Source organism: Micromonas commoda, chromosome 9 (assembly GCF_000090985.2).
Source record: "Micromonas commoda chromosome 9, complete sequence".
Taxonomy (NCBI): domain Eukaryota; kingdom Viridiplantae; phylum Chlorophyta; class Mamiellophyceae; order Mamiellales; family Mamiellaceae; genus Micromonas; species Micromonas commoda.
This window is the reverse complement of record NC_013046.1, coordinates 131501-159211: the sequence shown is the minus strand read 5'-3', so window position 1 is coordinate 159211 and position 27711 is coordinate 131501. Positions and strand designations below refer to the sequence as shown.

The following is a 27711-nucleotide window of genomic DNA, read 5'->3' as shown; positions in this document are numbered from 1 at the left end:
CACACTTCGCCGATTTGGCAGTCAGGGTTTTATCCATTTGCGGTTTGAAATAAATTGCTGCACATGGAAACCAGTCAGAGAAATCGCCGATGATCCGCTTTGTGCGAAAAAGCATCTGCGATCCGCAGCACTATCTCGATCTCGCGGCGGGATATCGTCGACGCACACGTCCGCACACGATGTCTGCGTCCCTAGCAGCGGCCACGCGGCGCCCCGTCGCGCGCATTGACACGAGATGCATCCGCGACGCGCGCCTGGCGTCATCCTCCCGCGCGTCCACGTCCACGCGACCGCCGCCGCGTACCCCATCGATCGTCGCCAAGGTGCATCGCCCGAATCATCCGATCCAACCGTCGGCCGATGATGACGTCGGCAGGAGCCGCCGCGACGTCCTCGCGATCGCCGCGCTCTTCACGCAGTGCGCGGTGGGCACCCCGCTCGCATTCGCGGCGGCGGATGACGACGATGACCTCGACGAGGAGGCCGCGCAGGCCGCCATCGAGGCCTCCATGAAGGACGTCCTCTCCAAGAACTCCGGCGAGGTGTCCTACCCGAGACGCGCGGCGTTCGACGGCGCGTTCGGCGTCGACGGCGTCAAGGCCGCGTCCTTCGAGGTCTCCAACCTGTGGACCGTCGCACCCGTCGTCCAGGACGTCACGGGCGAGAGCGGATTCCCGGCGATGGCGCGGTGGGGCGAGATCGTGGACCCGGTGAACGGCAAGGTGGCGGTGGAGGCGAGGGTCTTCGTCACCAAAGGGTTCGCGAAGCCGTCCATCGCGGACCTCGGAAAGCCCGAGAACGTGCCCGTCGCCAAGGCGCTCGGCCTCGACAAGTACGACGACTCCTACAGGCGCGCGGACATGCTCGGCAGCTACAAGCGCGTCGACGTCACCGACGGCGACAGGGTCTACTACGACTGGGAGATGGTCGCGTCGCCGCCGCCGAAGGAGTGCCCATCCGCCGTGGGATGCCTGTACCCGCAGCACATCTACCTCATGTCCGCCACGGTCGTCGACGGGGACCTGTACGTCCTCTCGCTGGACGCGTACCCGGAGAACTGGCGGCTGGCGGGCAACTCGCTCAAGCGCATCCGTAACTCTTTCAGGGTCGCCGCGCCGGAGATCGTCGAGCCCGTCGATCCCAACGAGGTCATGCTCGGCGAGGTCCCGGTGGGCGCCATGTCGTGAGCGCCGACGGAGAGGAGAGCGCGAGCGCTCGCGTGATGCCCGGCACGGACGAAAGACTCGAGGTTCGCGATTCGATGGTGCGCGTGATGTTTGGAATTGAAATGGCACAGCTCGTGTGCGTTCGTCTAACGTCGTACAGTTAACCCCCGTCCCCGTTTTTCCGCGCAACTCTTCGCGCGTCTCGACTGCGACTCGAATGATGACGCGTCGCCGCTTAGGCGTCGGTGACGTCGAGCCAGGAGAAATCCATCCCGAGGTAGAACCCGTGCTCCTTAGCCTTCGCGAGCGCCTTCAGGTACGTCTCCTCGCTGCCCGTGCTGCCCCTGCCGCGCTTGGGTCTCGCCTCGAGCCACTCCTTCTCCGTTCTTTGCGCCAGTTTGGCGTTTTCGCTCTCGAGCCACGCCACAAACGCATCCTCGTCGGCGATGCCGAAACGGGTCACCACCTCCGCGGAGAAGAGCTCCTCGCGAAGGACGTCGAGGTTGATGTTGGGGATCTTGCATCGCTCGGATGCGCTGAACATCGCGCGGTACCGTTCCTTGATCCGCTGCGCGGCGCCCTCGAGCATCCACTTCACATCCGCGGGTGCGACGCCGGGCATGTCCACAAACCGGATGGGCTGCGCGGCGTTGATCTCGGTGAAGATTTCAGACGCCCTCGCGTCGTCGACGTTCTCGAAGACCTCGACCAGCACGGTGTGATCGGGGGCGATGACGCCCTGGCTCAGGAGGATCTCCAACGCGCCGACCCTGTGTTGGCCGTCGAGTATGTGCGCGCCGGTGTTGTTTGCGCTCGAAGACCCGAAGAGGAGCGAACTCTTCTTTTTAGTCTTTTTACCCCTCACAGCCGCGGTTCCCTCGGCGAGGGTGACGACGCCGGGGAGGGAGAAGACGGCCTCCTTGGCCTTCTCCGCCGCGATAACCTGCGCGCGCTCCGCCCTGAACGCCCTCTGCTGGTCGTAGATGCCCACCTTATCCTTGCACACCAAGTTTTTCGCGGGCATGGCGTAGATCTTCTTGTACCCGAAGTCTCGCAGCATCGTCCCGTACAGCTCGTGGCTCGCGACTTTCTTCTCGAGTGCGCTCGTCTCCGCCAGTCGCGTCTCCGCCGCCGCGAGCGCAGCCTCGAGCCCGCGCGCCTTGGCCTCGGTCGCCTCCAGCTTGGCCACCTTGCACTCCACGGACGCGAGCAGCGACGTGTGCTTCTCCTCCATGGACGTCCTCAGTTGGTCGAATTCGGTTTTGGCGCGAGTCACGACTTCGGCGACGGCTTCGTCTTTCGCGGCGACGACGCGCACGGCGAGGTCCGCCTCCCTGCGTACCGCGTGCTCAAGGTCCTCGCGGACGGCGTTGAGCGCGACGCGGGCGTCCGCGGCGTCCTGGTTAGCCTGCCACAGCTGATCGCGTAGAAGTCGCATCTGGTCGGAATCTGACCACGTCTTGCCCTCGAGCTTCGTGACGGACGCGCGGAGCGACGCGGTGGTGGATTCGAGGTCCGCGACTCGATCGAGCGCGACGTCGCGCTCGCGGCGGGCGGCGGCGACGGCGGCGAGCGCGTCGGAGTCTCCGCGTGCGACGCCGGCGGCGGCGAAACCTCGGCCGTCGTCGTTCGTGGTCCGGTCGAGCATCGCCGCTCTCTGCGCGGGGGTCAGCGCCACGTCGAGTATCGCGCCGATGAACCTCGCGAAGAAGGGAAGCGCGCTCGCGGACGAGGCGGCCGGTGGAGGATGCGCGGCGGCGGACGCGAGGTTGAGTGCGTGCGCGGCCTTATCTTTGGTGCCGGACGTGTGCAGCGGCCGCGAGAGGGCGCGCGCGAGCGCCCGCGACGCGACGCGCGTCGGTCCGCCGCTCATGACTGATGTGTTCCGAGAAAACGCACGGAGGGGAACGGAGGTTCCGAGGGAGGAGCCGAACGAGAGTATCGCGCGGCGCGGTTTGGGGCGTGCGATCGAGCGCGTCGAGGCGTTGACGCTCGCGATGGATGAACGATCCCGAACGGAGCTCCGATACTCGCGTCGACGGCGAGGAGGTGACTCGCGGCGACGAGGACAGTGCCCCGGGAGCGTTCCCCCGCGCCGGAGATGCTTCTCGCGAATCACGATCTGGCGCGAAAATTTTCCGTGGTCGGCCGACGCGTGTTGTACTGGTAAGGCGTCACTCAAAAACGGCTACACCGCGCTCCGTCCCGTCCTACGCGGTACCCGCGGGCGGGAGCACGGTCACCTCCGCGTGCGCCCTGAGCCACTCCATGCTCTTCCTCGCCTCGATCGCCTCGCCCGCCTGCTCCACCAGCCTCTGCACGTCGTACTCTGTGCCGTAGCGCTCAAACTCCTCTTTCGCCGCGACAACCTCCGCCTTGAACTCCTCCTCCGAGACCTGGATGTTCTCCAGGCGGAACAGCTCCTCGCACGCGATGGTGCGGCGCACCACGAGTTCGATCTCTTTCCTGTCCGTCTCCAGAAACTTCTCGACCATCTCCGGGGACGCGAGCTGGTTGACGACCTCCATGCTCAAGCCGCTGCCAACCTGCATCTCCAGCATCTTCTGCGAGTACATCTGCCGGCCGGTCTCCTCGACGATGGACGCCGGGAGAGGCGCGTCGCAGATGGCGGCGAGGGCGTCCACGAGCGCCTCGTTAGTCGCCTGCTCCAGCATCGCGGCGGTGGTCGCCTTCTGAGACTCGAGGATCTTCGCCTTGGCGTCGTCAATCGTGGACGCGTCTGGGAAAATCTTGGACGCGACGGCGTCCGTCGCCTCGGGGACGTCGTTCTGGAAGAGCTCTCGAAGCGTGACGGTGAAGGTGGCCTCGACGCCTCGGATGAACGCCTGCGGCCAGTCGTCTGGCATGGTGATCGGGACCTCGCGCGTCTCGCCGGTCTTCATGCCGACGATGCCGTCGACCAGCCCGGGGAGGTTCAATCGCGCGGCGCCGGTGTCCAGGTTGAACTTTTCCTGCTTGATGCCCTCGATCTCCTCGCCGGTCGCCTTGTTGACCGCGCTGAGGTCCATGACGACCTGGTCGCCCACCTCGAGGCCGCGGTCCGCGACGACGCGCATGGTGCCCAGGTTGCGAAGCGCGGCGTTGAAGATGGACTCAGCCTCCGCGGCGTCGGTGACGTCGTCACCCGGGGATTGCACCGTCACCTTCAGCTTGCGGTAATCGCCGGTCCACTTGATCGTCGGCACGACCTCGACGCCGATGGAGTAGGTGAGATCGCCGATCGGGGCGCAGTCGCTGCCGCTGAACGCCTTCTTCAGGTCGTCGAACGCGGTCTCGATGCGCTCGGAGTCCTGCAGCGCGGTGGCCGCGACGGTCTCCATGGCGACGGGGATGGACATCTGGAGCACCTCCTCGACGCACGCGGACGCGAACTCTTTCGCGCCGACGAAGTTGACGATGACGGACGCGGGCGGGAGCTTGGCGTCGCCCTTCTTGCGGCCGCCGCCCTTCTTGTAGTTGAAGCCCGGGATCTGGCACTTCTCCGCGAAGCCCTCCAGGCACGCCTGATACGCCTCGTTCTGCACGGAGATCGGGACGGCGACCTCGAGGCGAACCTTGCAGTCGCCGAGGTCGTGCTGCTTGACGGTGACCTCGTCGGCGGCCGCGGCGACGGTGACGGTGGGGTGGACCTGAGGGGTGGCTCGGGTCGGGGACGCGTCGGTCAGCGCAGCGCTCGCGGCGTGGGGGGAGCGAGGGGAGAAGATGAGGGAGGATTTGCCCTAAACCCTGTGGGTGCGTGCCGAAAAGATTGGAGGGCGCTGGCGGGGCGCGCACCGAGCGGACGGCGCGGAGGGGCTTAGCGCCGCGCTTGGGGGCGATCGGGCGAGAGGTGATCGCCGCGCGCGCCGAGGACATGACCGCGGAGGCCATCTTTGTCGTGTGGAAGGGGTCGGTGCGACGGGTCGCGACCTGATGTGTCGGGACGAACGGTTTGGATAGGCTTTGCGGCGGAAGCGTCCGATGGATGCCGGCTATCACACGCGGGTGTCTGACCTCTTAGTTAATCACAAAGTTATCACAAACCGTGCGTCTATTCAACGTGATATCATATCCTAATGAAACAATTGCCTAAATCTTTCACAATCTGTACGTGATTGCAATGAGGTTTTCCAACTCCAAGATTCGTGAGCCCGAAACGAGCCAAGAGCTGCTTTTGGCGCACCCTTCCGCCACTTCGGAGGCGCCCCCGAGGTCGACGGATGCCCCCGAAGAAGAAGGACGCGAAGGGCGGCGGCGATGACGACAAGCCTCCGCCCCCGCCCGAGCTCCCCGAGCTCACCTCGCACCAGCTCGAGATGAACGAACGCGCGCTCCACGCGGCGAGGCTTCAGATTTCCCTCGACGCATTCCGCACCCGGACGACGTCGCTGGAACGAACCAACGCGGCTCTGAAGGCGGCGGTCGCGGACACGACCCGAGCCACCTCCGACGTCGAAGAGTACCTCACCTGGGAGCTCGCCGCGAGGCGGGAGATCGTGGACGAGCTTCAGGCGCGGATCGACGCCAAGACTCGCGAGTGCGAGGGGGAGACGCGCGGGATGGAAGTTCGCGTCCGTTCGGCGAGGGAACGCGCCGACGGGGAGACGCGGGAGCTCACCGCGCGCGTCGACGCCCTCCGCGAGACGGAACCCGACATCTCGCGGCGTCGAGATGACAAGACGCGCATCCTCGACGGCCTCGCCGAGGTCTCCGAGACCGTCGCGAGGGAGCTCCACGAGATGAAAACAAACCTGCACGACCTCGAGAGCGCGCTCGCTCGAGATCGAGAGCGCCTGCGAGCGGAATCCGCGGCGCGAATCAAGGCGACGAGGCTCGCGCTCATGCGACTCACGGACGAGGAGCTGGAGAACACCACGAAACGCGTCATCGCGCGGAACGAGCGCGCGGCGGTCGAACTCGAGTCTCAATCCCGCGACTCCGACGCTCTCGTGGCAAAGACGATTGAATTGACTGCAGAGCACGAACGGACTAGACGCGAACTCGAGCTGCAGCGGGCGCTGGTGCGCGCGTCGGCGCGCCGGGAGGGTGACTTGCGCGCGTGCGCGGACGCCCTCGCGCGGGAGGTGGGGCGGAGCGACATCGCCATCGCGTCCGCGAACGAGGGCGTCGGAACGAGGTCCAACTCGGAGGATGCCGACTTCGACTTTGACGGCGCCGTCGCCGAGGCGGCCGAGTTGGAGCGCGAGACGGACGCGCTGAGGCTCGGGCTCGAGAGGCACGTCGGCGCGACGCGGGCGCTGGCGAGGAGGGCCGCCGCGTTCGGAACGGGGACGGGGATTGGGACGAAAAGTCGGCACCCCGGAGCGGGAACGGTCGGGGGGGGCGCGGGCGACGACGTTGATTGTAACGTTAATTGGAACGGGGATGGTCGGGACGTGGACGCGCGCGCGTTCGAGGCCGTGTACGGCTCGCTCCGGGGGTTCGTCGTCAACAACGAGACGCGCTCCTCTAACGGCGGCGGGGGGCGTGGGGCGGGCGTATCGCTGGACGACCTCGACGCGCGTCGCAGGGCGGCGGCGCTGGATGTGTTGCACGACGATTTGGCGGCGGCGTCGGCGGCGAAGCAAGCGGCGACGGAGCAAGCGGAGCACGCGACGAGCGTCCCTGCGTCGACGAAGAGGCGTTTCGCGCCCTCGCCCCCCGCGGCGCCTCCGAGGTGGAAGTGATTCGTTCGAAAGGAATGCGAAGGTAGTGACTTTGTTACGTAGTGCGAGTGGACGCCGCGTCGATTTGGCAACATCCAGACGTCCCACAGAGTCTCGCACACTCGAGTCGAAAGCGACAGATTCGAGCCGCGCGCGATGGTGGCGACACCGCGCGCGCCGCGCGCGGCTGCGGATGTGGCTCGCGACATCCGCGCGGAGATGACCTCGACGTCTTCATCCGTCGACGCCCTCCGCGCCCATCTCGCGTCCGCGCTCGCGTCCGCGCGCGACGCCTCCGCGCGTTCCTCCTCCGACGCATCATCCGACGAGGCTGTCCGCGACGCATCCTCGCTGCGGGACCCTCGCGCGCTGGTCGCGAGGTTTCGCGCCGTGAACGACGCGCGCGAGACGCTGGCGCGCGTCGCCCGCGCCGAGGCTGCGCTGCGCGACGCGAGCGCCGGCGCCAGGTCCGTCCATCCCTCCTCGGCGACGCGCGCGGATCTCCCCCGCCTACGCGAGGCGTCCGCGTCTCTCCTCGGCGCGTCCGATGCCCTACGCGACGCGCGGGACGCACAGCTGTGCAGCGACCCACCGCGCGCACCGGCGCACGATCGGTTCACCGCATCCCTCGCCGCGCGCATCCGCGCCGAGTGCGATCGCCTCCGCGCCGTCGCGACGCGTCTCGCCGTCGACGCCGCGGGACGCACCGGATGGCCACCACCAATCAACCCAAGCGCGGTGGACGCGTTCGAGTGGCGCGTCGACCCCTCGTCCGACGAATCCGCCGCGGACCTTTGCGACGCGTGCGCCGTCCTGGGTGCGCTGCAAGCCGCGGCGGAAAACACGGCAAAGTTGGACGGCGACGGAATCGAACCCGCGACGTTGTTCGAGTCGTGGATCGCCAACGCGCTCGCGTCGCCCGTGCGAGATGCGGTGGAGAGACACTTCGTGGCCGACGCTTCGTCGCCGGCGAACGATCCGAGCCGACCGGAGAGGCTCTTCGCGTGCGTGACGCGCGTCGCGGCGCGCTGCGCGCCACTAGTCGACGCCGCGCTCCGGCACGGAATCGAACCCGCGACGTTCGAATCGCGCGCGGGCGGTTCAGACGCCGGGATACGTTCCAAGGCTTCCGTTCAAAGGCTCGCGACGGGCTTCGCCGTCGCGCTCGCGCGAATCGCGCGTGACGTCGTCGAAGGGCACTTCATCCCGGCGACGGAGACGGCGGAGACTGAGGAAGGGTACGTGGGCGCGAGGGCGTACTCGAGGGAGAATTCCAGGGCGTCGGACGCGCGTTGGCTGCACCTCGCGGATGAGTGCGAGCGGTTCGACGTTGAGGTTCGCGCGTTGGTGACGCGACTGTCGTCGAACCCGAAGGTTGGGCGTTCGATACCCACTGCGGCCGGAGCGAACTTCCTCGTGGACGCGGACTCGCTCCCCGCGGGGTGCAGCGCGCTCGCCGCGCTCGCTTCGTCCGGCAGGGACCGCGCCGTTCGATGGATGCGCGCCGAGCTGACGGATTGTCTTCGCGAAATCGACGTCGTCGCAGCCGATACAAACGCCGGTGCTACAAACGACTCGTGGTCCCCCGCGGGGATCGGCGCGATCGGGGTTGGGTACGAGGAGGGAGATCCCGACCCGTCGCTCGCCGCGGAGGTATCGAACCCGCGACCTTCGGGTTCCGGTTCGGACGGCGTCACCGCGCCGCCCGTCGCGGAGAAGGCGGCGGAGTGTTTCAACCGAGCCGTGGACCGAGCCTTGTCGCTCCCGAAGGAAACCTTCGTCCCCGACACGTCCACGAGCGACCCGGCCATCTGGGATCCAACCCACCCCATGTACGAACCTCCCGTGAACGCGCGGCTGGCGTACCTCGCGAACGTCGCGTCGGAGTTTATCGGCGTCTTTTGCGATCAGACGCTTACGTACCGGGTAAAAGCGGCTGATGCGTACCACGCGATGATATCCACCGTGTCCCCGACGGCCGCCGCGAACGGCGCGCTGAGGGTCGGCGATTGCGTCTGCGTCGCGCGGAGGCTCGCGGGCGCGACGCGGGACAGGGGCGAGGACGCCGCGGCGCTCGCCGCGGCGGGAGGGAACGATAACCTCTTCGGCGACGCGGTCGCCAAGCTTGACGCGTTTGCGGACGAGTGGACGCGGAAAATCGCGGAGACGTTCGCCGACGCCTTCGAGCGATCGGCGGTTTCGTACCTGTCGAACGCGCACCTCGCGGGACGGTTCGGGGCGCGGGACGACGCGACGAGCGACGGGAACGGGAACGGGGACGAAAAGTCGGCACCCGGGGACGGGGACGACGGGGACGACGGGGACGAAAACCGAAACCAAAACCAAAACCAAAACGATCCACGCGACCCGAGGGGTCTCGGCGCCGAGGTGATGGCGTCGCCGGCGCTCGTTCGCCCGCTGCGGGTCCTCCGCGACGGCCTCGCCGTCGTCCGCGCCGCGCTCGTCGCCGCCGACGCCGTCGACGACGGCGGCGGATCGTGCGTGCAGTCGGCGACTCGCGTCGTCGCTCAAATCGTCTGCGACACGATCCTCCGCCGAGTCGTCCTCGGGAACAAAGCCGGATTCACGCGAACGGGCGCGAGCTACTTCCAGCGCGACGTGGACGCGATTCGCGCGTGCTTCGCGCCGCACCTGCGGCGCGCGGACAACTACCTCGGCGTGTTGAACGAGTGCGCAGTTTTGCTCAACCTGGACGCGTCCGACGCGAGGGCGGTGGTCGCCGCCGTGGACGCCGAGCTCCGAGTTGGGGCGGCGTCGCGGGGGGTTGGCGAAACCCAGCGAAACTCCGCACTCGCTTCGGGGTCGGTGAACGCGGCGGTGGAGAGGCTGAGGGAGGCGCACGGCGTGCACAGGCTGACGGCGTCGCAGGTGGCGCGGGTTCTGTCCAAACGGCGCGACGCGGGACGCGGCGGGGGTTTGTGAGCGTACTTTTGGTTTAGATTTTTGAGTGTCGCACGGATAGAGCGCGTCGCGGTTCGTGACGAATGACGAACAGGCGAGCTCATCTCAGAGCCCCCTGCGCCTGTCCGGGTCCTCCACGATGAGCTCGTCCACGCCCCAGTCCTCCCACGACCCGTCGGGTAGGTACCGTCTCACCGTGAACGGGATCCGCTTCTCTCGAAGCTCCTTCCCGGCAATCTCCAGCGGATCCGTCTCACCGTCCAGCTGCACCAGCACCGGCGCGTTCATCGAGATCTGCAGCGCGCGGGTTCCGAGGATGCGCGCGCGCTCGTACTTGGTCATGTACGGCGTGGTGGTGCGCTCGGTGACGGCGCCGCCGCCCTGCTGAGGGGCGTGCTCGAGCACCTCGACGCCCCCCTCGGGCATCTCCGCATCCTCAGCCTCCGGTTCGTCGTCGCCGCCCGCGGGCTCGTCGTAGTCGTAGGCGCTGCACAGGGGTGGGAGAGCGGGGACGCGGTCCGGTCAGCGCGCGGTGACAAGACGGGAACGATACGTAGCATCGGCGGGGACGCGCGCGGGGTCGGGTCGATGGGGCGGCGGGACGCGGTCGCGGCGGTGGGGCTGGATTGTCGGCGGAGTTCGGGCGGGTCGTCCTAGGGATCTTTCTCGCGCCGCGCCGGGCGCCGATCGACGCGCCGCGTGGCGCGCGCGGGAAAACCGGGTCCGGGTCTCGGGTTCGGCGTCCGGGCACGCACCCATCGCCGCCGTCGTAGTCGCCGTCGCCGTCCATGTGAGCGATCTCCTCGTTAAACTGCTTCGCTCGGTGGGGAGTGAGCGCGACCCCTCTTGCGCGTTCCCTCTTCTACTTGTACTCATACAAGTAGAGTTTGGCGGCGAGACGATTGATTCATTGAACGAGTGGAGAGAGATCCGGGCGCGGCGACAGACGCTCGACGCGCGGCGCCGCGCCGTCGCGACATGGCTCTCGCGGGCAGCCTCGCCCGACGGGCTCTTCGATGGCTGAAGGACGTCCAGGACGTCGCCCCCGCGTCGCGGGAGGTCTTCGTGTCCTTCAGGGAAGCCGGCGACGTCGAGTCCAAATGGCGCGCGTGGTCCGACGCGTCGCACGGGGGGATGAGCGCGGCGTCCGTCTCGTGGCGGCCCCGACCGGAGGGCGCGGAGGACGGCGACGTCGGGGCGATGGTGCTCGAGGGAACGCTCAGCACCGACATCGCGCGTCCGTTACCCGCGCTGGAGCCCGCGCCGGGCGCCGAGCCGCAGATCGACCCGTGGTCGGGCGCGACCGTCACCAAAGCCATCGATCGGGGTGCCGAAGAGCTCGAACCTTCGTCGTCGTCGGGCGGGGGATCCTCGGGCGGGGGTGCCGACGCGCCGAGGGTGACGAAATCCCTCAAGCGCAGCGGCTTCGCGGGGTGCAGCACCAAGGACCTGCCCGCGGGCGAGTTCATCGACCTCGACGCCTTCACCGCGCTGCGGTACAGGGTACGATCCGACGGACGAAAGTACGTCGCGTCCATCCGAACCGACAACTGGGTCACCGGCGGGAAAGAAGACCTCTGGCAGTGCTTCCTTTTCGCCCCAAAAGACACATGGGCGGACGTCGTCCTGCCCATCGGCAGGTTCCTGAAGACGTGGCGCGGCGGCGTCCTGGAGCACGAGTACGAGATGAGCAAGAGCAAGGTGGTCGGGCTCGGTTTGGCGGTGGCGGGGGGCGGCGTCGAGCCCCCGGGCCATTTCAGGATCGAGCTCGCGTCCGTGCAAGGCCTGAGGCTCGACAGGGAAGAGTTGGCGGTGGCGATTCGAAGGGCGGAGGCTGGATGGGGCGCCGCGTTTGGTCGTTCCGCGAGCGCGGGTTCGAGCCCGGGGACGATCGGTGAGGGCATGGGTCTCGCGGCTGAGGCGCTGCGGGCAGAGGCGTTTGGGCGTCGGTCGGGGAACGGTGGCGTCGCGGGTTCGATCCCCGCGGGTGGCGGCGAGGGTTCCGTGGACGGCGACGGGTTCGCGGCGCCGAAGTTTCGGGGCGAGACGCTGCCGAGCTTCCTCGGGACGCGCGAGGGCGGCGGGGAGAGGAGAGAGGAGTGAGTCGTCTTTATTCATTGTCCACCGAAGGTTGTTGGTTGTCACGCGCACTTGTATTTTTGGCGAAAGCGAGGTGACCCGCATCCATCATCCGCTCGCGTCTCGGCCATGGCTCCGATGTACTCCGACGCGATGGGCGGGGCGGGGCGGGGCGACGATCGCGATCGCGCGCCGCGTGGCAGGAGCCGGAGCCGGAGCAGGGACCGCGACTACGGGCGGCGAGAACGCCGACACGACGCGTCGTCCTCCTCCTCCTCCTCCTCGTCTTTTTCCTCCCGATCGCGCGACGGGCGTCGCGGGTGGGACGACGATCGACGCCGCGAACGTCGCGGATCGCGCGATGCCCACCGGGGCAGGGAACGAGACCCGCGGGACTCGCGCCCGCCCGAGGACCGAAGGCGGAGCGGGGAGGGCTCGAGGGACGCGGGCGGTGGACGGGATGGGTCTAGGGATCGGCATCATCATAGCCATCGCGACCGCCGTTGGGAGGGTACGGAGAGAAGGCGCCGTGGCGACGAGTATCGGGATAGGTCTCGCGACGCGCGCGGGGGCGGTGGCGGCGGCGGGGAGGAAACTCGCGCCAAGGACGAGAAGAGGGAATCGTCGCACCACCATCATCACCACAAGAAGCACAAGAAGGACAAGAAGGACAAGAAGGACAGGAAGGACAGGAAGGACAAGAAGCACAAGCGCAAAAGCGGCGACCGCGACGACCACAGGATCAGCGCCGTGAGCGGCAAGCGGATCAAGATGAAGGTGGACAAGAGCAAGCAGGATCTGGCGCTGGAGGACCAGCGGGCCAACCTCCTGGCGTACCTCAACGATCTACACGACTGAGTCGTCGAGCGAATAACACCGAATAACACTCGCGTACTCATAAACAGAATAAAAGTCGGATCGACGTCGTTAGTTTAGAAGTTCATGATGCAGCGCTCCTTGGCCACCCCCGCGCCCTCCAGCACCTCGATCACCGCGGTCGTCATCTCCTTCTGACCCACGAGCACCGCGCACGTCGACGCGCCGTCGATGTTCTCCGCGTCCTCCTTCAGCGCGTCCTGCACGTACGTCGGCGGCCCGCCCACCCGCGACTGCACGTGTCGCACTCGCACGCCTCGCGCCTCCCAGTCCTCGAACTCGTCCATGAACGCGGTGTACGTCGGGGACGCGGTGCCGTAATAGAGCGTGACGTTCCTGCCGACGAGGACGCCGCTCCGAATGAGCGCGCGGATCGGCGAGATGCCGCTGCCCGTCGCGAAGAGCAAAGCGTTTGGACACTCGGACGCGGGCGCCTTGTCCATGTCGAAGCCGGGACCCATGGGCGGTGACATCTGGACGACGTCGCCTGGGGACATGTCGCAGATCTCCCCCGCGGTGCCGTCCGATCGCTTGACGAGGAGCTCGAACGTGCCGGCGTCCGCGTCCGGCGGGGACGCGATGGCGATAAACGCGGGCTTGCCGTCGTCGGCGGCTCGAAGCTGGCAAAACTGCCCGGGCTTGGCGTACCCCTTGGCCATCTCGCCGTCCACCTTGAGCACGATGGACCGGAGGCCGCCGTCGGGGGCGGCGGGCTCGTTGGTGACGACAGAGCCCGAGCCCCACGTGAAGTCGTTCCATCCCGCGGTGACGATGCCGTGGTTCGAGCGGCTGTGACGCGCGGGCATCTGGACGCGCGACGATCGGGGCGCGAGGAGCGCGCGGCGGAGGGGCGCGACCGCGGCGGAGCGCGACGCGGCGAGGCGACGCGCCGCGGCGACGGGGATGTGACGCGCGGCCGCGTGGGCGGTGGGCGTCGCGACGCTCATGGCCATCGATGCGGTCGGCGGCGAACGGGGCGCCGTCCGGGTGCGGATAAGTGTGATCCAAGGAGAAGGCAAGCAGGGGAAATCTGGAATGCCCGAGGTGCTTCTGTTCAGCGCGAAAAGTGCCCCGAATCGCTCTCGCGCGAGTGACCGAACGTAACGAATAGAATCAATCAAACCTCAAGACGCCATCTCGCTTGCGCGCATCAGTTCACCCACCTCGGGGGCTTGCCGGACTTGTGCCGCCTGGGCGTCGCCGCCGCCGCCTCCACCGCCGCCGCGCCGTCCACGTACGCCTCGCGACTTCGAGCCGACTTCTTCGACGACTTTTTAACGCTTTCGGTTCCGCCGCTCGCGCCGACGACGCCGTTCGTCGCGCCGCCGCCGCCGCCGTTCGCGTGGGACCCGTTCGCGTGTGACCCGTTCGCGCGCGTCCCACCGTTCGTAACGGTCGTCGAAACGGTCGTCCCTCCGAGCGTCGCGTCGTCGCCGAACACGTCCCATATGGCGGGTCTGACGGACGAATCCGCGTCGAGGAAAGACGCGGCGCTCGCGTTTCTCGGTATGACGTTGTTGAACGTCGTTGAACGCTCGACGCCGTCGCCCCCCGGGGAAGATGAACCGTCCTCGTCCCCCCTGGAAGATGAACCGCCGCCCGGAGACGACGGACCGCCACCCTCCGTTTCGGAGACGCGCGCGAAGTTTCCGACGCTTTGAGTGCGAGCCATGCGCCTCGCGCTCTTACGCGCGCTCTGCGAAGCCGCCGCCTCCCGCTGGCTGAAGAGGCCGCTGTTGCTCAGCGCCGACGCGGCGCGACGCGCGTCCTTCCCGGACCACGTCCGCACGGAGTCCGCGTGCTCCATTGCGCCGTTAACGGCGCCGTTCTTATCCGGCCCGCCCTTATCCGCCGTCGAACGCGTCGGAGATACGCCCTCCAAACCAGCACCCGCGGCGCTCCGTCGGTCGAGACCCGAGGAGTGAAGACCCTGAGACCCGAGTGAAGACCCGAGGGAAGTCGAACCGTCGCGGGAAGACGAACCGGCGGCGGACGACCCGAACGTCGTCGCGGACCCGGCGGTGAAGACGCTCCTGCTCGCGCCCGCGGCTTCGGTGCCGAAGAGGGTGTCCGCCGTGCGCGTTGACGCGGACTGCGCGGCGGACCGGTTGGAAAAGTCAAAGCCGCCGCCGGCTGTGCCGGCGGAGGGGGACGAGGACCCGCCGCCGGCTGTGCCGCCGAGGGCGTTCCTGTCCAGGCTCGACGTGCGCGCGAGGCCGTTGCCGAGGCCGGACGATCGAGCGGGCGAGCCCGGGGCGCCGTTCGCCTTGCTCGCGAATCCGCCACCCCCAAAGTCCAACCCGTGCATCGCCACGGGCGCCAGGCCCAACGGCGAGGTGACAAACTGCCCAAAGTCGAACCCCCTCCGCACGGGCGAGCCGGGCGCGGAAGCCGACCCACCCGAAGCCGAGTTCGCGTTCCTCTCGGCCGAGTTACCCTTGGAGTTTGGCGAGTCCACGTTCCGCCGAGCCTTGTCGCCGACGTGGTAGCGGTGACTGGTCGACCGCACGGACCCGTGACCGTCCCAGGTGCCGAGCTCGTTGTCGCCGAAAACCTCAATCGGCGTTTGCGTCTTCCACGTGGGCATCGCCTTCTTGGCGCCGGCCCCGTTACCCGCGGAGGAGTAGGGCGAGTAGTTGGGAACCCAAGGCTGCGCCGAGGGGTCGAGGCCGCCCTTCGCGTGACCGTTGGACGAATCGTTCGAAGAACCGCCGTTTTGCGATCGCGCGCGCCCGTGGTCCGAGCTGAACACGCCCTCGGAGCCTCTGTCTCCTCCTCCTCCTCCAACTCCTCCGCCTCCTCCGCCTCCTCCGCCGCCGTTCGCTTGCTTGTTGCCCCCGACGCCGAACCCCGTCTGCCGCCTTAGGTCGTTCAGCTTGGACTCCGTCTGCGCGAAGAACACCTGGCCGAGGTTGGCGGTGTTCGACGATAGGTCGTTCGCCGCGTCGCCCCCGAGCCGCTCCCCTTCCGACGCCTCCATGCCGAGCGCCAGGTTTGCGGCGTCGTCGGCGTCCCTGGACGTCCACGGAAGCGTCAGGCGCTCGCCTTCCATCGGCGTCGCGGGCTGGACGACGGTGATGGTCCCGGTCCTCGAGCCGTTCGGACCGGATGAAGCCGAACCTCCGGCGGCGTCCGAAGCGCTTGAAGATCTCGTTCCAAAGAGTCCCCCGCCGCCACCGTTTCCGCCGCCAGCCGTGTCCTCGACTCGCCCGTCGCCTTGCCACGCGTCCGCGCTGCCGTACAGCAACGGGGCGCCGGTCCCCGCGTCCAGAGCCTTGTCCTCCTCCTCCTCCGCGCTCGCAGCGTTCGCAGAGGTCCCAATCGAGGGAATCTCAAACGACGATGGCTGCGCCCTGGGCGAGTTGACGTAGCCGGAAAATCCGAGCACCGGCCTCGACGTCTGACCCATGTCCCTGGTGTTGGCCCTGATGAGCGCCCTGACGGGCAGGTGGTACGGTCGGTTGCCGAAAGGTTGCTCGATCTGCTCCGCCGCCGCCTCGGTGCCGAAGAGCGCCAACGACAGGATCGCGGTTGTGGGCACCACCGCGAGCACGCCCACCTCGTGCACAAGGATAAACGGGAGCGCGCACATGTACACCATGAGCGTGGACTTGAGATGCGTGATGATGCATCCCGGCGGGGGCTGGTTGACCACCTTCTCGCACTCGCCGTACGCCTCCATGATCTTGAAGAGATCCTCGTTCTGCATCCCGCCCAGGATGGGCGGCGGCAGCAAACCCTGAGCGTGCGCCTTGAAGATGCACTTGCGAAGCGACTCGATGCAGTACAACACCTTATTCTCCGCGGCGAACAGGCCCTCGAGGTCATCCGGGTGCAGCGGCGTGGTCAGCGTCGTCTCGTTGAGCATCACGCGGCCGTCCGCTAATATGGTTCCGTTCAAGCGATCCGCCACACACTCCTTCAGGGCGCAGATGAGCGCCAAGGCGCGGGTCGCCAGTTGCTGGTCGCTTCCCGCGACCCAGGTGCAAAAAGATCCGCCAAGATTCTTCGCGTGCATCAGCAGCAGCCCCAGCTCGGTTCGACCGGACCACCAACGCTCGTACGCGTTGTTCCACCTATAGAAAAAAACCACGTCAGTCAAATTGCCCATGCGAAAATAAAAATAAACTCACCTGAAGACGAGCATGAAGCCCACGGGGAGTCCGAGCACGCCGTGCATGAACGGCGACAGCGGGACCATGTTGTTGCCGAGACGAATCTTCGCGATCGCCGCGATGCACGCGCTGGTCATCGTCACCATCGTCGCCTGCACCGGACCCTGCTCCCGGTTGAACACCCACTGCGGGCTCGTCCCCATCACCGTGGAGAACAGCGACTCCTTGCCAAACTCGAGCGGGTTCGTCGGGCCGAGCACCTTGGCGAGCGTGCCGAAGAGAAACGCACCCGCGGTGAAGAAGAACAGTCGTCCCGTCAGCGTCGGGTCCCGCGTCACCCACAGCTTCAGGATCCGCTTGACGACGCGATCGAACGCGATCTCAGCCGACGTGAGCGCGACTCTCAAAAACGCGACGATCTGGTTGGGAAGCGCCTCGGGGTCCACCTCATCAGGATCTTCCTCGTCGTCGCCGCCCCCGCCGCGACCGCCACCGCCGCCCCCGCCGCCTCCTCCTCCTCCTCCTCCGCCGCCGCCGCCGCCGATCCCAGACCCGCCGCCGCCCACCGCCGCCGTCGAGCCGTCACCCGCCCCCACCTTGGCGTCGACGACTTGGGGTTTGGGCTTGGGCGCGGACTCGCCCGTCGCGCGGAGCTGCGCGGCCGTCGCGTTACCGCTCGGCTTGGGTGGCGCCTCGGCCGCCGTCGTCGCCGTCGTCGCCGTCGTCGCCGTCGCCGGCGGCTCGACCGACCCCGCGGGCTTGGCCGGTTTGTCCGCCGGCTTGACGTCTGACAGTTTCTCCGCATCCTTCGCCGCCTCTTCCACCACCGGCGCCCCCCCCGTCTTCTTGACCAGCACCGGCTCCGAATCGACGTCTTCCTCCGGACGGCCCGCGTCTTCGCCGTCTGCGTCGGAAGGCGCCGGGTCCGGCTTTTTCTGCGGAACTCGCTCGGACGGCGGCACGCCGACAAGATCGGGATTCGGCTTCGGCTTGGTGATCCCGCCCCTGGCGATGCCCTTGGGAACCTTACCCGCAGTCTCCACCGGTCCTTCGTCGCTCAGCCCAGCCTTCTTGTTGGGCTTGGGCGCCGAGTTGACCGACTTGCTGGGCTCGTTGGGCTTCGGTTCCGGTCCGTTGTAAAACGCGCTCGTCTTTTTGTACTCCTCCGCGTCTTGAGCGCTGAGGGTGATGGCGCCCAGCGCGGTGAGCACCACCACCGCGTCCTTATCAGTCGGGGTGCCGCTGCGATTCGCGTTGGGCGTCCTCCGCGGGGTGTACTCGTCGTTGTCCGCCGGGTCGAACCTGGCGAACGACGACGTCGCGGAAGCGGGCGCGTCCGACTCGACCGCCGGCGTGTCGTCGGCGTACTGCGAAAACGCCTCCCGGAGCGCCTCCTCCTCGTTCTTGAGCCGTCTGTCCTGCTTGTCGAAGGCGCGCTTGAAGGCGTCGGCGGCGTCGGCGCGAGGGGCGCCCTGGAGCGAGGAAGGGAACGTGTACTCGGCGGTCACCGTCCCGGACAGGTCCACGCCCTCCCGCACCACGACGTCGTCTGACTGAAGGTCCGTCGTCGATCGCGAGTCCTTCGACGAGGAGGAGGCGGGGTCCGTCTCCGTCTCTGTCTCCGGCAGCTCCGAAGGAGGGTCGGCGTTCGGCACGGAGGCGAGCTCGGCCTCGTCGAACGAGCCGCTCTCCGCGAATTCGCGCCTCGTCTCGCGCGAGATGCCGAGCGAAGATTCAGCGGCGGCCGCGCTCTCCCCTTCCCTCTCCGCTTCCCTCTCCTTCTCCTTCTCCCTCTCCTTCTCCCGCGCGGCGGCGGCGGCGGCCTCGGCCTCCTCCGCGGCCGCCTCTTCCGTGGACTGCGCTCGAGGGTCCCGCTGCGACGGCGGGACGTTAGCCTCCGCCGCGGCCATCACCTTCGACCGCCTGTCCAGCTCCTTATCCACCGGCGGGTCCACGACAACCGAGCCAGCGTCGGCGTCGGCGTCCGACTCCTTATCCGCGGCGGCGTCGGGGGCGCCGCCGGCGTCGGGAGCGGGCCCGGCGGCACCCTTGATGACGAACGGTATCGCGTCCCCGCCGGTCGCGGGTTCGAATCCCGCGCGTTCCTCCTCGTCGTCCTTTTTCGTCTTCTCCCCCGTCTGTTTCTTCGTCTTCTCCTCCTCCGAGATTCGCGCGGTGGTCGACGACGACGCGTCGGAGTCGGCGGCGTCCGACGGCGCTTCGCTCCCCGCGTCCTTCGACGGCGTCGCGTCGCCGGACTCGGGCGTCGCCGCGCCGTCCTTCGCGGCGGCGTCGTCGTCGTCGGGCGCGAGGTGGCCCGCGGCGTCGTCGCTCGGAGGCAGGCATCGCAGGCGGACCGACCGAGCGCGGTCGGGCGAGGGCGAGCGCCGCGCCGCGACGAGCCTCGCGCCGGTCGCGCGCCGAGCGCGCGGGAGCCTCGCGATGGATCCATCGTCGACGCGAACGTCGTCGACGCGCGGGGGGTCATCCTCGTCGCGCGCCCACGGGTATTTGTCACCGCGCCGGGCGGAGCGCACGATGGTGAAGCCTCCAGCCTCGCCGGGCCTCACGCGGTTGGGGGAGACGGCCCGGCGCGCGTACCGGGGCAGCGGCTGGCGCAGCGCGACGTGCGGCCTGCCCCCGATACCGCTCGACGTTCCCGGCAGCGGCGTTCCATCGCGTCGGGGCGCGAGGGCGACGGCCGGAGCCATCGCCGCCCAGGTACCCATCGCGACTCACGCGTCTCCTCGCGAGTCGCGCGCTCGGGTGCGAAATTCGCGTTTCAAAGGCTTTCGCCCCCCGTCCGTCCTCGGGGGCAAACGACCCTCGCTCGCCGGGGGTGGGAGAGACGCGCGCGCGTGTGCGCCCGGATGAAAGCGCGCCTCGAGACACCGTCGGCGGCGCGCGCGCTTCAGCTCGCGCGGCTCGCTGTGACCGCGACGGACCTGAGGCACCCTCGGGAGAGGAATAAAATATTTGCGAGCGGGCGGCATCTGGCTGGCGCGCAGAGTTCGTGGGGCGAGAGCTGGCTGGTGGGCGAGCGGTGCCACGTGTGAGACATGTTGTTAGTCTATCCACTAGCGCTCATCGCGCCGGCTCGTGTGCGCTACCGTCGTCGCGCGTCCATCGGGCGCTGACGCGGTCGACGCGGCGCGACGCGATCGACGACGCGGATCCGGTATCGGACGGCGGAGACGCGCTCGCGGGTGAGCGCGGTTGCCCCGACGCCGTCGTCACTGCGGTTGAAACGAATCATGCATCTTCAGGCGTCGACTCGTCTACCTCCTCCGTCTTGCGTCTCTTCGACGCGGGCGCCGAATCGACCTTCGGCGTCTCGCGTCGCTGGCACCCTCGCGCGCCCTCCTCTCCGTCGCGCTCGCGTCGCCACCTCGACGCGCACTCGCGCCTCGAGCGTTCGTCCAACAGAGCTCCCCACCGTTTCCGTCGCAGGCGAATCGGGCCCTTGAACGAGCTCGGGTCCACGACTTTGCCCTTCTGCGTGATCTCGAGGAGGTCCATCGCGGCCGCGCGTCTCGCGACCTCCCTCGTGGCGTCCATGTACTCTCTCCACGGGTGGTTCGCGACGCCGCGCATCATCTTCTCGAAGCGTTCGCTTCGAGGCGCCTCCGAGGGTCACATGGTCTTGCCCTCTCCGCGCTCGTCAAGGATCTGGAAGATGACGGTGAAAAGAGCCTGGCGAGTTGGGGCGTTGGGATCGTTGGGGGTCAGGCGCGCTCTAGCAGGCGGGGCGAACGGGGTTTTGGCGACGCACGTTGAAACTTAACGGCGTGAGCTCACGCTGCTCAGCCTTGATACCCGCCTTGGACTTCGTCATCGCCACCTCGCGCGCGACGAAGTGGCGAACCCGGGCGAGTACGTGGAAGTTTCTCTTGCTTGGACCGCGAGAGGGTGTTTGTTTCTCTTGGACCGCGTGAAGAAGCGTCCGCGAGTGCTTTAAACGCGCTATCCGCTACGCCTCCGCTCGCTCGAACGTCATCACAGGTCGTCCGCGTACCGTTCGCAGATCTTCATGAAGTCCTGCACCACGATGTTGGGCATCAGGTCGTGCAGCATCACCTTCGACTTGCCTCCTCCGATCTTCACCGGGCAGTTCTTGAGGATGTTCTCGATGGACGGCTCCTCGAACCTGTTGCCGTCGTTCGCGATGGTGGACTGGACGATGCGCGCGAGCGGGACGTGGTACTTGGCGTCTCGCAGGAACAGGTGCCTGCGCGGTGGAGGAACGTCGAAGGTCAAGGTCGCCGTGACGGGGTGAGCCGCCGATTCGCCGAGGAGGGTGACCAAATCTTTTCGTGACAAAATCCAAAGGGTGCGTCGCGGGCGCTAAAGTAAGTACTCACCAGCCGTTGATGTCCATGTAGATGTCCTTTCCCAGTTTCTCCGCGAGCTCGCTCACGCCGAGGTCCTTCCCGCCGCCGCTCACGGTGTCGGTGAGGTCCAGCCAGCCGTCCACGAACGGGTTCCCGGTGTCCATCCCCATCTTGGCGACGTGCGACGATCGCGCGTAACGCGTCGAGGGGGATCGCGCGAAGGGGGCGACGCGAACGACGCGGGTCGGGGCGCGGATGGGGGATGATGTGGACGCAGATGGAACCGCGTGGGCGCGGGCGTGCGCCGCGGATGCGGTCAAGGTGAACATGGCTCGCGGGCGGGTGGGAGTGGCGCGGACGCCGAGATCTCCCGAGCGGTAACAACTGGATTTCCCCAACCGGATTTGGATAAGCTCGTCTTAACAACAATTGGCGAACCTTGCACGCGCATTCAAGCTGGTTGTCGCGAAGAATTAACTTGCTGACATGGATTCGAGGTTTTTAACTGTTTGTCCATAGCACCACACCGGAAATACGCGAAATTTTCGGTTGCAGCCAGGAAAGATTTTCCCAGCCAACAAAGCCAGACAGGACTGCCAACCTGCCCAACCACCAACGGCCTTCCCTGCGCTCTCGACCGGGATCGTAGTTCGCCGCGGCCGACCAGAGGCAACGGCGCGGTGGGCGAGGCGCACGCATCGGTCGATCGAAGGCACGGGACGGTCGTCGTGGTCCCAAACCTTCGCACTAAAGGCGCACGGCGGTGTGCGTAGCAGCGCGGGAAGGTTGAAATTGCCCCCCCGCGTCGTCAGGCGGGTTTGTCAGAGGGAAGCTCGCGGATTCCCGAAGGGGCGGTGAATTCGGGTGGGAGGACGGTGGCGAGATGGAGACGCTTCGGAAGGCCGCGGGCGTGTCGTCGGAGGTCCACATCTTCCTCGCCACCGGCAATAGGATGAAGCGGGTGAAATGGCAAAAGTCGGGCACGTTCGCGGACCTGCTCGCGGCGCACAAGAAGGGTGAGTCAGTTGAATTTTCCCCGGCCGCTCGGATTTGATTGTTCGCTCCGCGTCTCGACCCGAGCTCCGGTCCCCGCCCCACCGCGCGCCCGTCTGCACCCGCGACTGACCTCCCGCCCACCTCATTCGTACCCATCGCAGCGTTCTACACGGACGAAGGGAGGGAGTTCCCCGACGCGGTCAAGCTGGACGAGCGTTCGTTCATGCTGCGCGACAGGGAGTACGGCGTGGCGTACGAGGGTTTCGCGATCGGCGAAGTCGACAACGGGCGCGTCGTCGAGGTGAGGGACCCGGTGATGGAGGCCGAGGCAGAGGTGGCGGCGGCCGAGGCGCGGATGCTGCAGGCGGACCTGCAGCTCGGGCCCGAGGATTACTTCACCGTCACCCCAGCCTCGGCGAGGACGGCCAAGTTCACGACAAATGATGTCGACGACAAATCCGACGAAAATGAGTCGGAACCCGTCGTGGACGAGAAACTGCAGAAGGAGTCCATCGAGTGGGCGAAGAAGATGCTGGGCAAGGGCTCGCCGGAGCTCGACTTTCGCGAGAAGACGTGGAGGTTTCTGGACGATCCGAGCTCTTCCCCGTGGGCTCTTCGTTTCACCATGTTCATGCTCGCGCTCATCGTGTTCAGCACCGCGACGTTTTGCATCGAGACGCTGCCGCAGTACTACGAGCACGAGATGGCGTTCACGTCCAAGTGGTTCATCATGGAGGCGTCGTGCATCGCGTGCTTCACCTTGGAGTTTCTGTTGCGGCTGTGGTCCACGCCGAAACGAAACGAGTACTTCAACGACACGATGAACTGCGTCGACCTGGTCGCCATCCTGCCGTTTTGGCTCGAGCTCATACTTGCGGGCGTCGCCATCCCCGGCCTGTCCGTCTTCCGCGTCGTCAGGCTCGTGCGCGTGTTCAGGCTGTTCAAGGTGTCGCGCGGATCCCTCACGGTGTTCGCCACCACGATGAGCCGCTCCAGCCGACCGCTGTACATGCTCGTCTTTTTCACGTCCATCGCGACGATCATCTTCAGCTCGCTCATCTACTACGTGGAGCGGGGTAAGTGGAACGACGATCTCAAGATGTGGATGAGGGAGTACTACTACTACTGCCCGGTGAAGGCGGACGCGTCGGTGGGACCCGCGGTCAAGGGACCGACGCCCTGGACCCTCGCGACGTCAAACTGGACCCTGGACTCGGGCCTCGCCGAGCCGTGCAAGTGGATCGACCCGGCCACTTACGCGCCGGGGGAGGCGTCCTACCCCGCCGAGGCGTGGTTCAGCTGCCCGTACTCGTACAAGAAGAGCGGGACGTGCGAGACGGTGTACGAGCAGTCACCGTACGACTCGATCCCCACCTCGTTCTGGTGGTGTCTGGTGACGATGACCACCGTGGGGTACGGAGACGTGGTGCCCACGCAGCCCCTCGGAAAGATCCTCGCGGCGATCGTCATGATCTTCGGCATCGTCGTCATCGCGCTGCCCATCACCGTCATCGGCAGCAACTTCAGCTCGATCTACGCCAAGTTCACCGAGGAGGCGGGGATGAACGCGTCGGATCTGGAGGCGGAGAAGCTGGAGGGTATCCTGGAGGGGGACGAGGACGAGGACGAGGACGACGACGTCCCCAAGACGCCCTGATATAATATTCGCGACTTTTAACGTGTCATCGCATCAACAACGACGTAACGTAAACCACGACGAGTCCCCGTCGCCGTCTTCCACCCGTCGCCGTCGCCGATCGTCACACGCCGCGCCTATGCCACGTGAGAACACCACATCCACCCCGTCGCCGCCGCTCAGTCGCCGTAGCCGAAGAGAGACCAGTCGTCGACGGAGAAGGTTTCTAAGATGCTTCGCAGCGCCGACCAGCCCTCGCCGCCCGTCCCGATCACCCCCGCGCCCGTCGTCGCCGCGGCGCTGCTCCCCGGGGCGACGACCAACGGCCGATTGACGGTGACCAGCAAGTCGGTGCCCACCTCGGGCAGCCTGATGTTGGCCAACGTCACCTCCACGACGTTGACGCGTTCGTCGCCCCGTTCCCTCCCTTTGGCCATCTTCATGGTGCCCACCGCGACGGACGCGGCGGCGAACCGACCGTTCATCGCCGGCAGGTGCTCGCTCGAGAGGCGCGTCACGGACATCAGATGCGCGTCGTTCGGACCGCACTCGCTCACCGCCGCGAGGTCCTCCCAGAACCATCCCGCCGCGCCCCCCTCGGCGTCGCTCGGGCCCTCCTCGACCCTCTCCAAGATCTCGACGATGACGCTCTCGTCCACGCTCGCGTCCGTCCAGACTTCCTGGTTGTCGGGAACCGGGCGGAAGTCGCTGACGTCGACGTAGCGGGTTGGGAGGTGCGCGCTGATGGCGCCGCCGAACAGCGGCACCTTCCTCGACGCGTCTGTGGTCATCGGAGAAGGCGCGCGACGATGTGTGCTCGCTCGGACAACTTTTACCTCTGTCGCAGCGCTGCTCCCCAGGAAAACTGGCCTGGCTTCGATACCAGGCATTCGTCCCGTATAAATTAACTCAAGCAACAGACCGTCAGCTTTTCGAGCGGAAACTGAGGTTCTCGCCAATAAGTTTCCATCCTCCGCGGAGCTCCATCCCTCTATCGCCTCGCGCACCGACGCAGGACAACAGTTAGACGACAACATGCCCAAGAAGCGACGCGCCAACGGCCGCAACAAGCCCGCGGGTGCCCGTGGTCACGTGAGTACACGCCCGCCGCCGCGCCCTTTCCGGCGACGCCCCGTCGGCCTCCGCTCGCGATTTTAGGGCTTGAGAGGAAAAACCGATCCCTCGTGCCGCCCCGAAGACGACGCTGACCATCATCCCCCGTTCGTCCCAACAGGTCAAGCGCGTGTTCTGCGAGGCCTCCGGCTCCATGGTGCCCAAGGACAAGGCGGTGAAGCGCTTCCTCGTTCGCAACATCGTCGAGTCCGCGGCCATCCGCGATCTCCAGGAGTCCTGCGTCTACGACTGTGAGTTTGCAACCCTAGAAAAAAACAACCCCCACGCGCGGCTCCCGCGGCGACGCGCGCGCTTCCTCGCGTCGTTCGCGCGATCGATCGCGGTCAGCATCGACGAGGCGCCGCGTCACCGTGACGTCGCGATCGTCTCACCCCGTCCCGACCGCACGCGGACCCTTTCAGGACCAGAGAGACTGACCCAACATCCTCCCCTTTCCCCACCTCCACAGCCTACGTGCTCCCCAAGCTCTACCGCAAGGTGTACTACTGCATCTCCGCGGCCATCCACTCCAAGGTTGTGCGCGTGCGCTCCGTGGAGGCTCGCCGCATCCGCGAGCCCCCCAAGCGCGTCCGCCCCCAGAGGAAAAATGACGACAAGAAGTAAGCGGCGGTTGAACCGACAGCGCTTGTGCTTCGCAGTGGGTGGCGACTTGGCGAGGGCTTACGGGATGTGTGGTGCCTAGACTGATGCTGCTTAGACATTTAGGACGCCCGCGCCGGTCGCGTTTGGTGACCTCGGCGTCGTTTGTAACGACGAACACGACGAGGTTGATTACGATCGTTCGTCACGCCGTCCCCGCGCGGTACAGCGCCCGCGGGGGACCCAGTCGCCCCCCCTTCGAACTGCCACTGTGCTCCACTGTGAGACTGAGCGGAACTGCCGCTTTGCCCTGTTGTCGCGACCGTTTCTCGCTTTACCACCAGATCTTCGCGCCGCGCGACGACACGTCGGGGCGCGATGGCGTTTTCCGGCGGCAGCTTCCAGGCGGCGGAGGCGTTCGTCAAGTCGTTCGTGCTCGACGGCGATTCCGTCACGTTCGACCGGACCGCTCTCGAGGGCCTGCGCGTGCGTTAGCTAGGCTAGCGTCTCGTTCCCGGCTCTTCCACTGCAGGGCGGCCCAACGCTCACATCTCGCCCCCCCTGCCCCCCCACGCGCAGGATTTCAAGCTGGAGCCCGGTCGGTGCGTGTGCGTGTTTCCGGTGACGCCGAGGGTGCAGAACAGGTACGGCACCCTCCACGGCGGATGCGTCGCGACGCTCGTCGATGTTGTGTCCACCGTGGCCTTGCTCACCGTGAGCGCCGATCCCGGGGTGAGCGTCAACATCGGGACAAACTACATCGACCCGGGCCCGGGCGGCGCGGACGTGGAGGTGGAGGCGAGGGTCACCAAGGTGGGGCGCACGCTGGCGTTCATGGACGTCACGCTGCGGACGGCGGTCGGGGGAAAGACGGTGGCGACGGGGACGCACTGCAAGTTCCTGCCAAACTCGCGGCAAACTCGGTCCAAACTTTGAGACGACTTTAAAGCCATCGCCAACCAAACACCAAACACTCACGCGGCTGTCCCGGTCAGTATCCAGGGTATCCCGGCGCCTTGGGCGGTCGCGGGGACATGTACGGCGACATGCCCCGCAGCGGCGGCGCGGACGTCGGGGTTCCATCGCGCGAAGACCCGCGTTCGCCAAAACCAAATCCAAATCCCTCGACCCTTCGCAACCGCGCGTCGTGGCCCGTCGCAACCTCCCTCGCCCAGTCCCTCAGCGCGACGAGGTCAGACTCGCTGGCGTACGCGATTCCCCCGTTGTTTCCGCCCCCGTTATTCCCGACGCCGCCCGCGCCCGAACCGACGCCCCCGTCCACGCCGCCCCCGCTCATCATGACGGCCAGCCGAGCCTTTATCGCGTCAACCTGATCCTGCAGCTTGACGTCGGACGCGCGGGCGACGTCCTTGAGCCGCGCCAACGCCGCGCCCGTCTCCGCGTTGCGCCGTTCGGTCTCCGCGAGCGCCGCCCTCGCGTCCGCCACGCACTCCGTCGCGTTTCCAATCTCCGCCTTCAACTCGTACAGCGCGGACCTGGCCTCTTCCCGGGCGAGCCGCCGAACGGCATCCTTGTCCGCGTGCGTCGCGTCCACCGCGGCGACTTTTTCCTCGATGACGCGCTCGTATCGCTCCATCTTCAGGCGCCACGCGTCGTGATCCGCGCGGATCTCGTCGAGCTCGCCCACCACGGCGTCCGCCAGCGCGCTCATCGCCCGCTTGAGCTGCGCGACTTGCGTCGAGAGGTGCGAGAAGGTGCGCGACGATTCCAACTCGAGCTTGGCGGATGAGAGCTGCTCGCGTTCCATGGCGTCGACGGCGCGCGCGACGCGGGAGAGGACGTGCGCGCCGGCTTTCGTCGACGGGTCGAAGTTGGGATGCGCCTGGTTCGTCGAGGAGGGGTGGCGCGGGGTGAGCGGCGTCGCGGAGGGTCGCGAAGGGGGCGTCGTTGTTAAAAACACGAGCGGCGATTTGGACGGACGGCGGGGCGCACCAGCGAGCGGGCCATGGTCCTGTGGCGCGCGGACTGGTCGGCGAACCCGGTCATCGAGGGCGGGCCCTTCCTGGGCTCCACGCTCGGACGACCCGCGCGACGCATCGTCGTCGGGTCTTGCTTGGCGCCCTTCGCCATCGTCGCCCCCTGAGTTTGCGCCGTGCGTAGCACTACGCAGGTTCCCCTCCGGCACCCCAGCTCGAGTATTTTTGTGCTCGAGCCGTGGCTTGGCATTTCCGTGAAGTTTTCCTGCGTGGA

General features: G+C 67.1%; 16 protein-coding genes across 16 annotated transcripts; 8 read left to right on the top strand and 8 right to left on the bottom strand.

The window, feature by feature from the left end:
* Positions 1-179: 179 nt before the first annotated feature.
* On the top strand, positions 180-1187 carry MICPUN_61095 (predicted protein; the record flags this gene model as incomplete). Its single annotated transcript, XM_002504431.1, has 1 exon — positions 180-1187. One exon carries the CDS (start codon positions 180-182, stop codon positions 1185-1187), a length of 1008 nt encoding a protein of 335 aa, XP_002504477.1.
* Positions 1188-1401: 214 nt separating this feature from the next.
* MICPUN_61094 (predicted protein) lies at positions 1402-3039 on the bottom strand (the record flags this gene model as incomplete). The annotated part of the gene is made up of 1 exon (XM_002504119.1): positions 1402-3039. One exon carries the CDS (start codon positions 3037-3039, stop codon positions 1402-1404), a length of 1638 nt encoding a protein of 545 aa, XP_002504165.1.
* Positions 3040-3376: 337 nt separating this feature from the next.
* On the bottom strand, positions 3377-5057 carry MICPUN_61093 (predicted protein; the record flags this gene model as incomplete). The annotated part of the gene is made up of 2 exons (XM_002504118.1): positions 3377-4816; positions 4962-5057. The coding sequence occupies 2 exons, from the start codon at positions 5055-5057 to the stop codon at positions 3377-3379; spliced, it is 1536 nt and encodes a 511-aa protein (XP_002504164.1).
* Positions 5058-5386: 329 nt separating this feature from the next.
* MICPUN_61092 (predicted protein) lies at positions 5387-6853 on the top strand (the record flags this gene model as incomplete). Its single annotated transcript, XM_002504430.1, has 1 exon — positions 5387-6853. One exon carries the CDS (start codon positions 5387-5389, stop codon positions 6851-6853), a length of 1467 nt encoding a protein of 488 aa, XP_002504476.1.
* Positions 6854-6988: 135 nt separating this feature from the next.
* On the top strand, positions 6989-9830 carry MICPUN_61091 (predicted protein; the record flags this gene model as incomplete). Its single annotated transcript, XM_002504429.1, has 1 exon — positions 6989-9830. One exon carries the CDS (start codon positions 6989-6991, stop codon positions 9773-9775), a length of 2787 nt encoding a protein of 928 aa, XP_002504475.1. The 3' UTR covers positions 9776-9830.
* A 29-nt stretch (positions 9831-9859) lies between these two features.
* Positions 9860-10544, bottom strand: MICPUN_61090 (predicted protein; the record flags this gene model as incomplete). The annotated part of the gene is made up of 2 exons (XM_002504117.1): positions 9860-10241; positions 10510-10544. The coding sequence occupies 2 exons, from the start codon at positions 10542-10544 to the stop codon at positions 9860-9862; spliced, it is 417 nt and encodes a 138-aa protein (XP_002504163.1).
* Positions 10545-10680: 136 nt separating this feature from the next.
* MICPUN_108852 (predicted protein) lies at positions 10681-11885 on the top strand. Its single transcript, XM_002504428.1, has one exon. It carries the CDS (start codon positions 10733-10735, stop codon positions 11855-11857), a length of 1125 nt encoding a protein of 374 aa, XP_002504474.1. The 5' UTR covers positions 10681-10732; the 3' UTR covers positions 11858-11885.
* A 77-nt stretch (positions 11886-11962) lies between these two features.
* MICPUN_61088 (predicted protein) lies at positions 11963-12691 on the top strand (the record flags this gene model as incomplete). The annotated part of the gene is made up of 1 exon (XM_002504427.1): positions 11963-12691. The coding sequence occupies one exon, from the start codon at positions 11963-11965 to the stop codon at positions 12689-12691; it is 729 nt and encodes a 242-aa protein (XP_002504473.1).
* A 74-nt stretch (positions 12692-12765) lies between these two features.
* On the bottom strand, positions 12766-13662 carry MICPUN_61087 (predicted protein; the record flags this gene model as incomplete). Its single annotated transcript, XM_002504116.1, has 1 exon — positions 12766-13662. One exon carries the CDS (start codon positions 13660-13662, stop codon positions 12766-12768), a length of 897 nt encoding a protein of 298 aa, XP_002504162.1.
* Positions 13663-13859: 197 nt separating this feature from the next.
* Positions 13860-19553, bottom strand: MICPUN_61086 (predicted protein; the record flags this gene model as incomplete). Its single annotated transcript, XM_002504115.1, has 2 exons — positions 13860-16785; positions 16843-19553. The coding sequence occupies 2 exons, from the start codon at positions 19551-19553 to the stop codon at positions 13860-13862; spliced, it is 5637 nt and encodes a 1878-aa protein (XP_002504161.1).
* Positions 19554-20817: 1264 nt separating this feature from the next.
* CCT1 (predicted protein) lies at positions 20818-21484 on the bottom strand (the record flags this gene model as incomplete). Its single annotated transcript, XM_002504114.1, has 2 exons — positions 20818-21052; positions 21186-21484. 2 exons carry the CDS (start codon positions 21482-21484, stop codon positions 20821-20823), a joined length of 531 nt encoding a protein of 176 aa, XP_002504160.1. The 3' UTR covers positions 20818-20820.
* A 554-nt stretch (positions 21485-22038) lies between these two features.
* On the top strand, positions 22039-23808 carry TSHA (voltage-gated ion channel superfamily; the record flags this gene model as incomplete). The annotated part of the gene is made up of 2 exons (XM_002504426.1): positions 22039-22171; positions 22313-23808. 2 exons carry the CDS (start codon positions 22039-22041, stop codon positions 23806-23808), a joined length of 1629 nt encoding a protein of 542 aa, XP_002504472.1.
* A 158-nt stretch (positions 23809-23966) lies between these two features.
* MOG1 (predicted protein) lies at positions 23967-24578 on the bottom strand (the record flags this gene model as incomplete). The annotated part of the gene is made up of 1 exon (XM_002504113.1): positions 23967-24578. The coding sequence occupies one exon, from the start codon at positions 24576-24578 to the stop codon at positions 23967-23969; it is 612 nt and encodes a 203-aa protein (XP_002504159.1).
* Positions 24579-24786: 208 nt separating this feature from the next.
* MICPUN_61082 (predicted protein) lies at positions 24787-25700 on the top strand. Its single transcript, XM_002504425.1, has 3 exons — positions 24787-24879; positions 25022-25151; positions 25370-25700. Exons 1-3 carry the CDS (start codon positions 24823-24825, stop codon positions 25522-25524), a joined length of 342 nt encoding a protein of 113 aa, XP_002504471.1. The 5' UTR covers positions 24787-24822; the 3' UTR covers positions 25525-25700.
* Positions 25701-25878: 178 nt separating this feature from the next.
* Positions 25879-26436, top strand: THEM (predicted protein; the record flags this gene model as incomplete). Its single annotated transcript, XM_002504424.1, has 2 exons — positions 25879-25986; positions 26080-26436. The coding sequence occupies 2 exons, from the start codon at positions 25879-25881 to the stop codon at positions 26434-26436; spliced, it is 465 nt and encodes a 154-aa protein (XP_002504470.1).
* A 55-nt stretch (positions 26437-26491) lies between these two features.
* On the bottom strand, positions 26492-27687 carry YAL1 (predicted protein; the record flags this gene model as incomplete). Its single annotated transcript, XM_002504112.1, has 2 exons — positions 26492-27343; positions 27454-27687. 2 exons carry the CDS (start codon positions 27685-27687, stop codon positions 26492-26494), a joined length of 1086 nt encoding a protein of 361 aa, XP_002504158.1.
* Between the last annotated feature and the right edge of the window lie 24 nt (positions 27688-27711).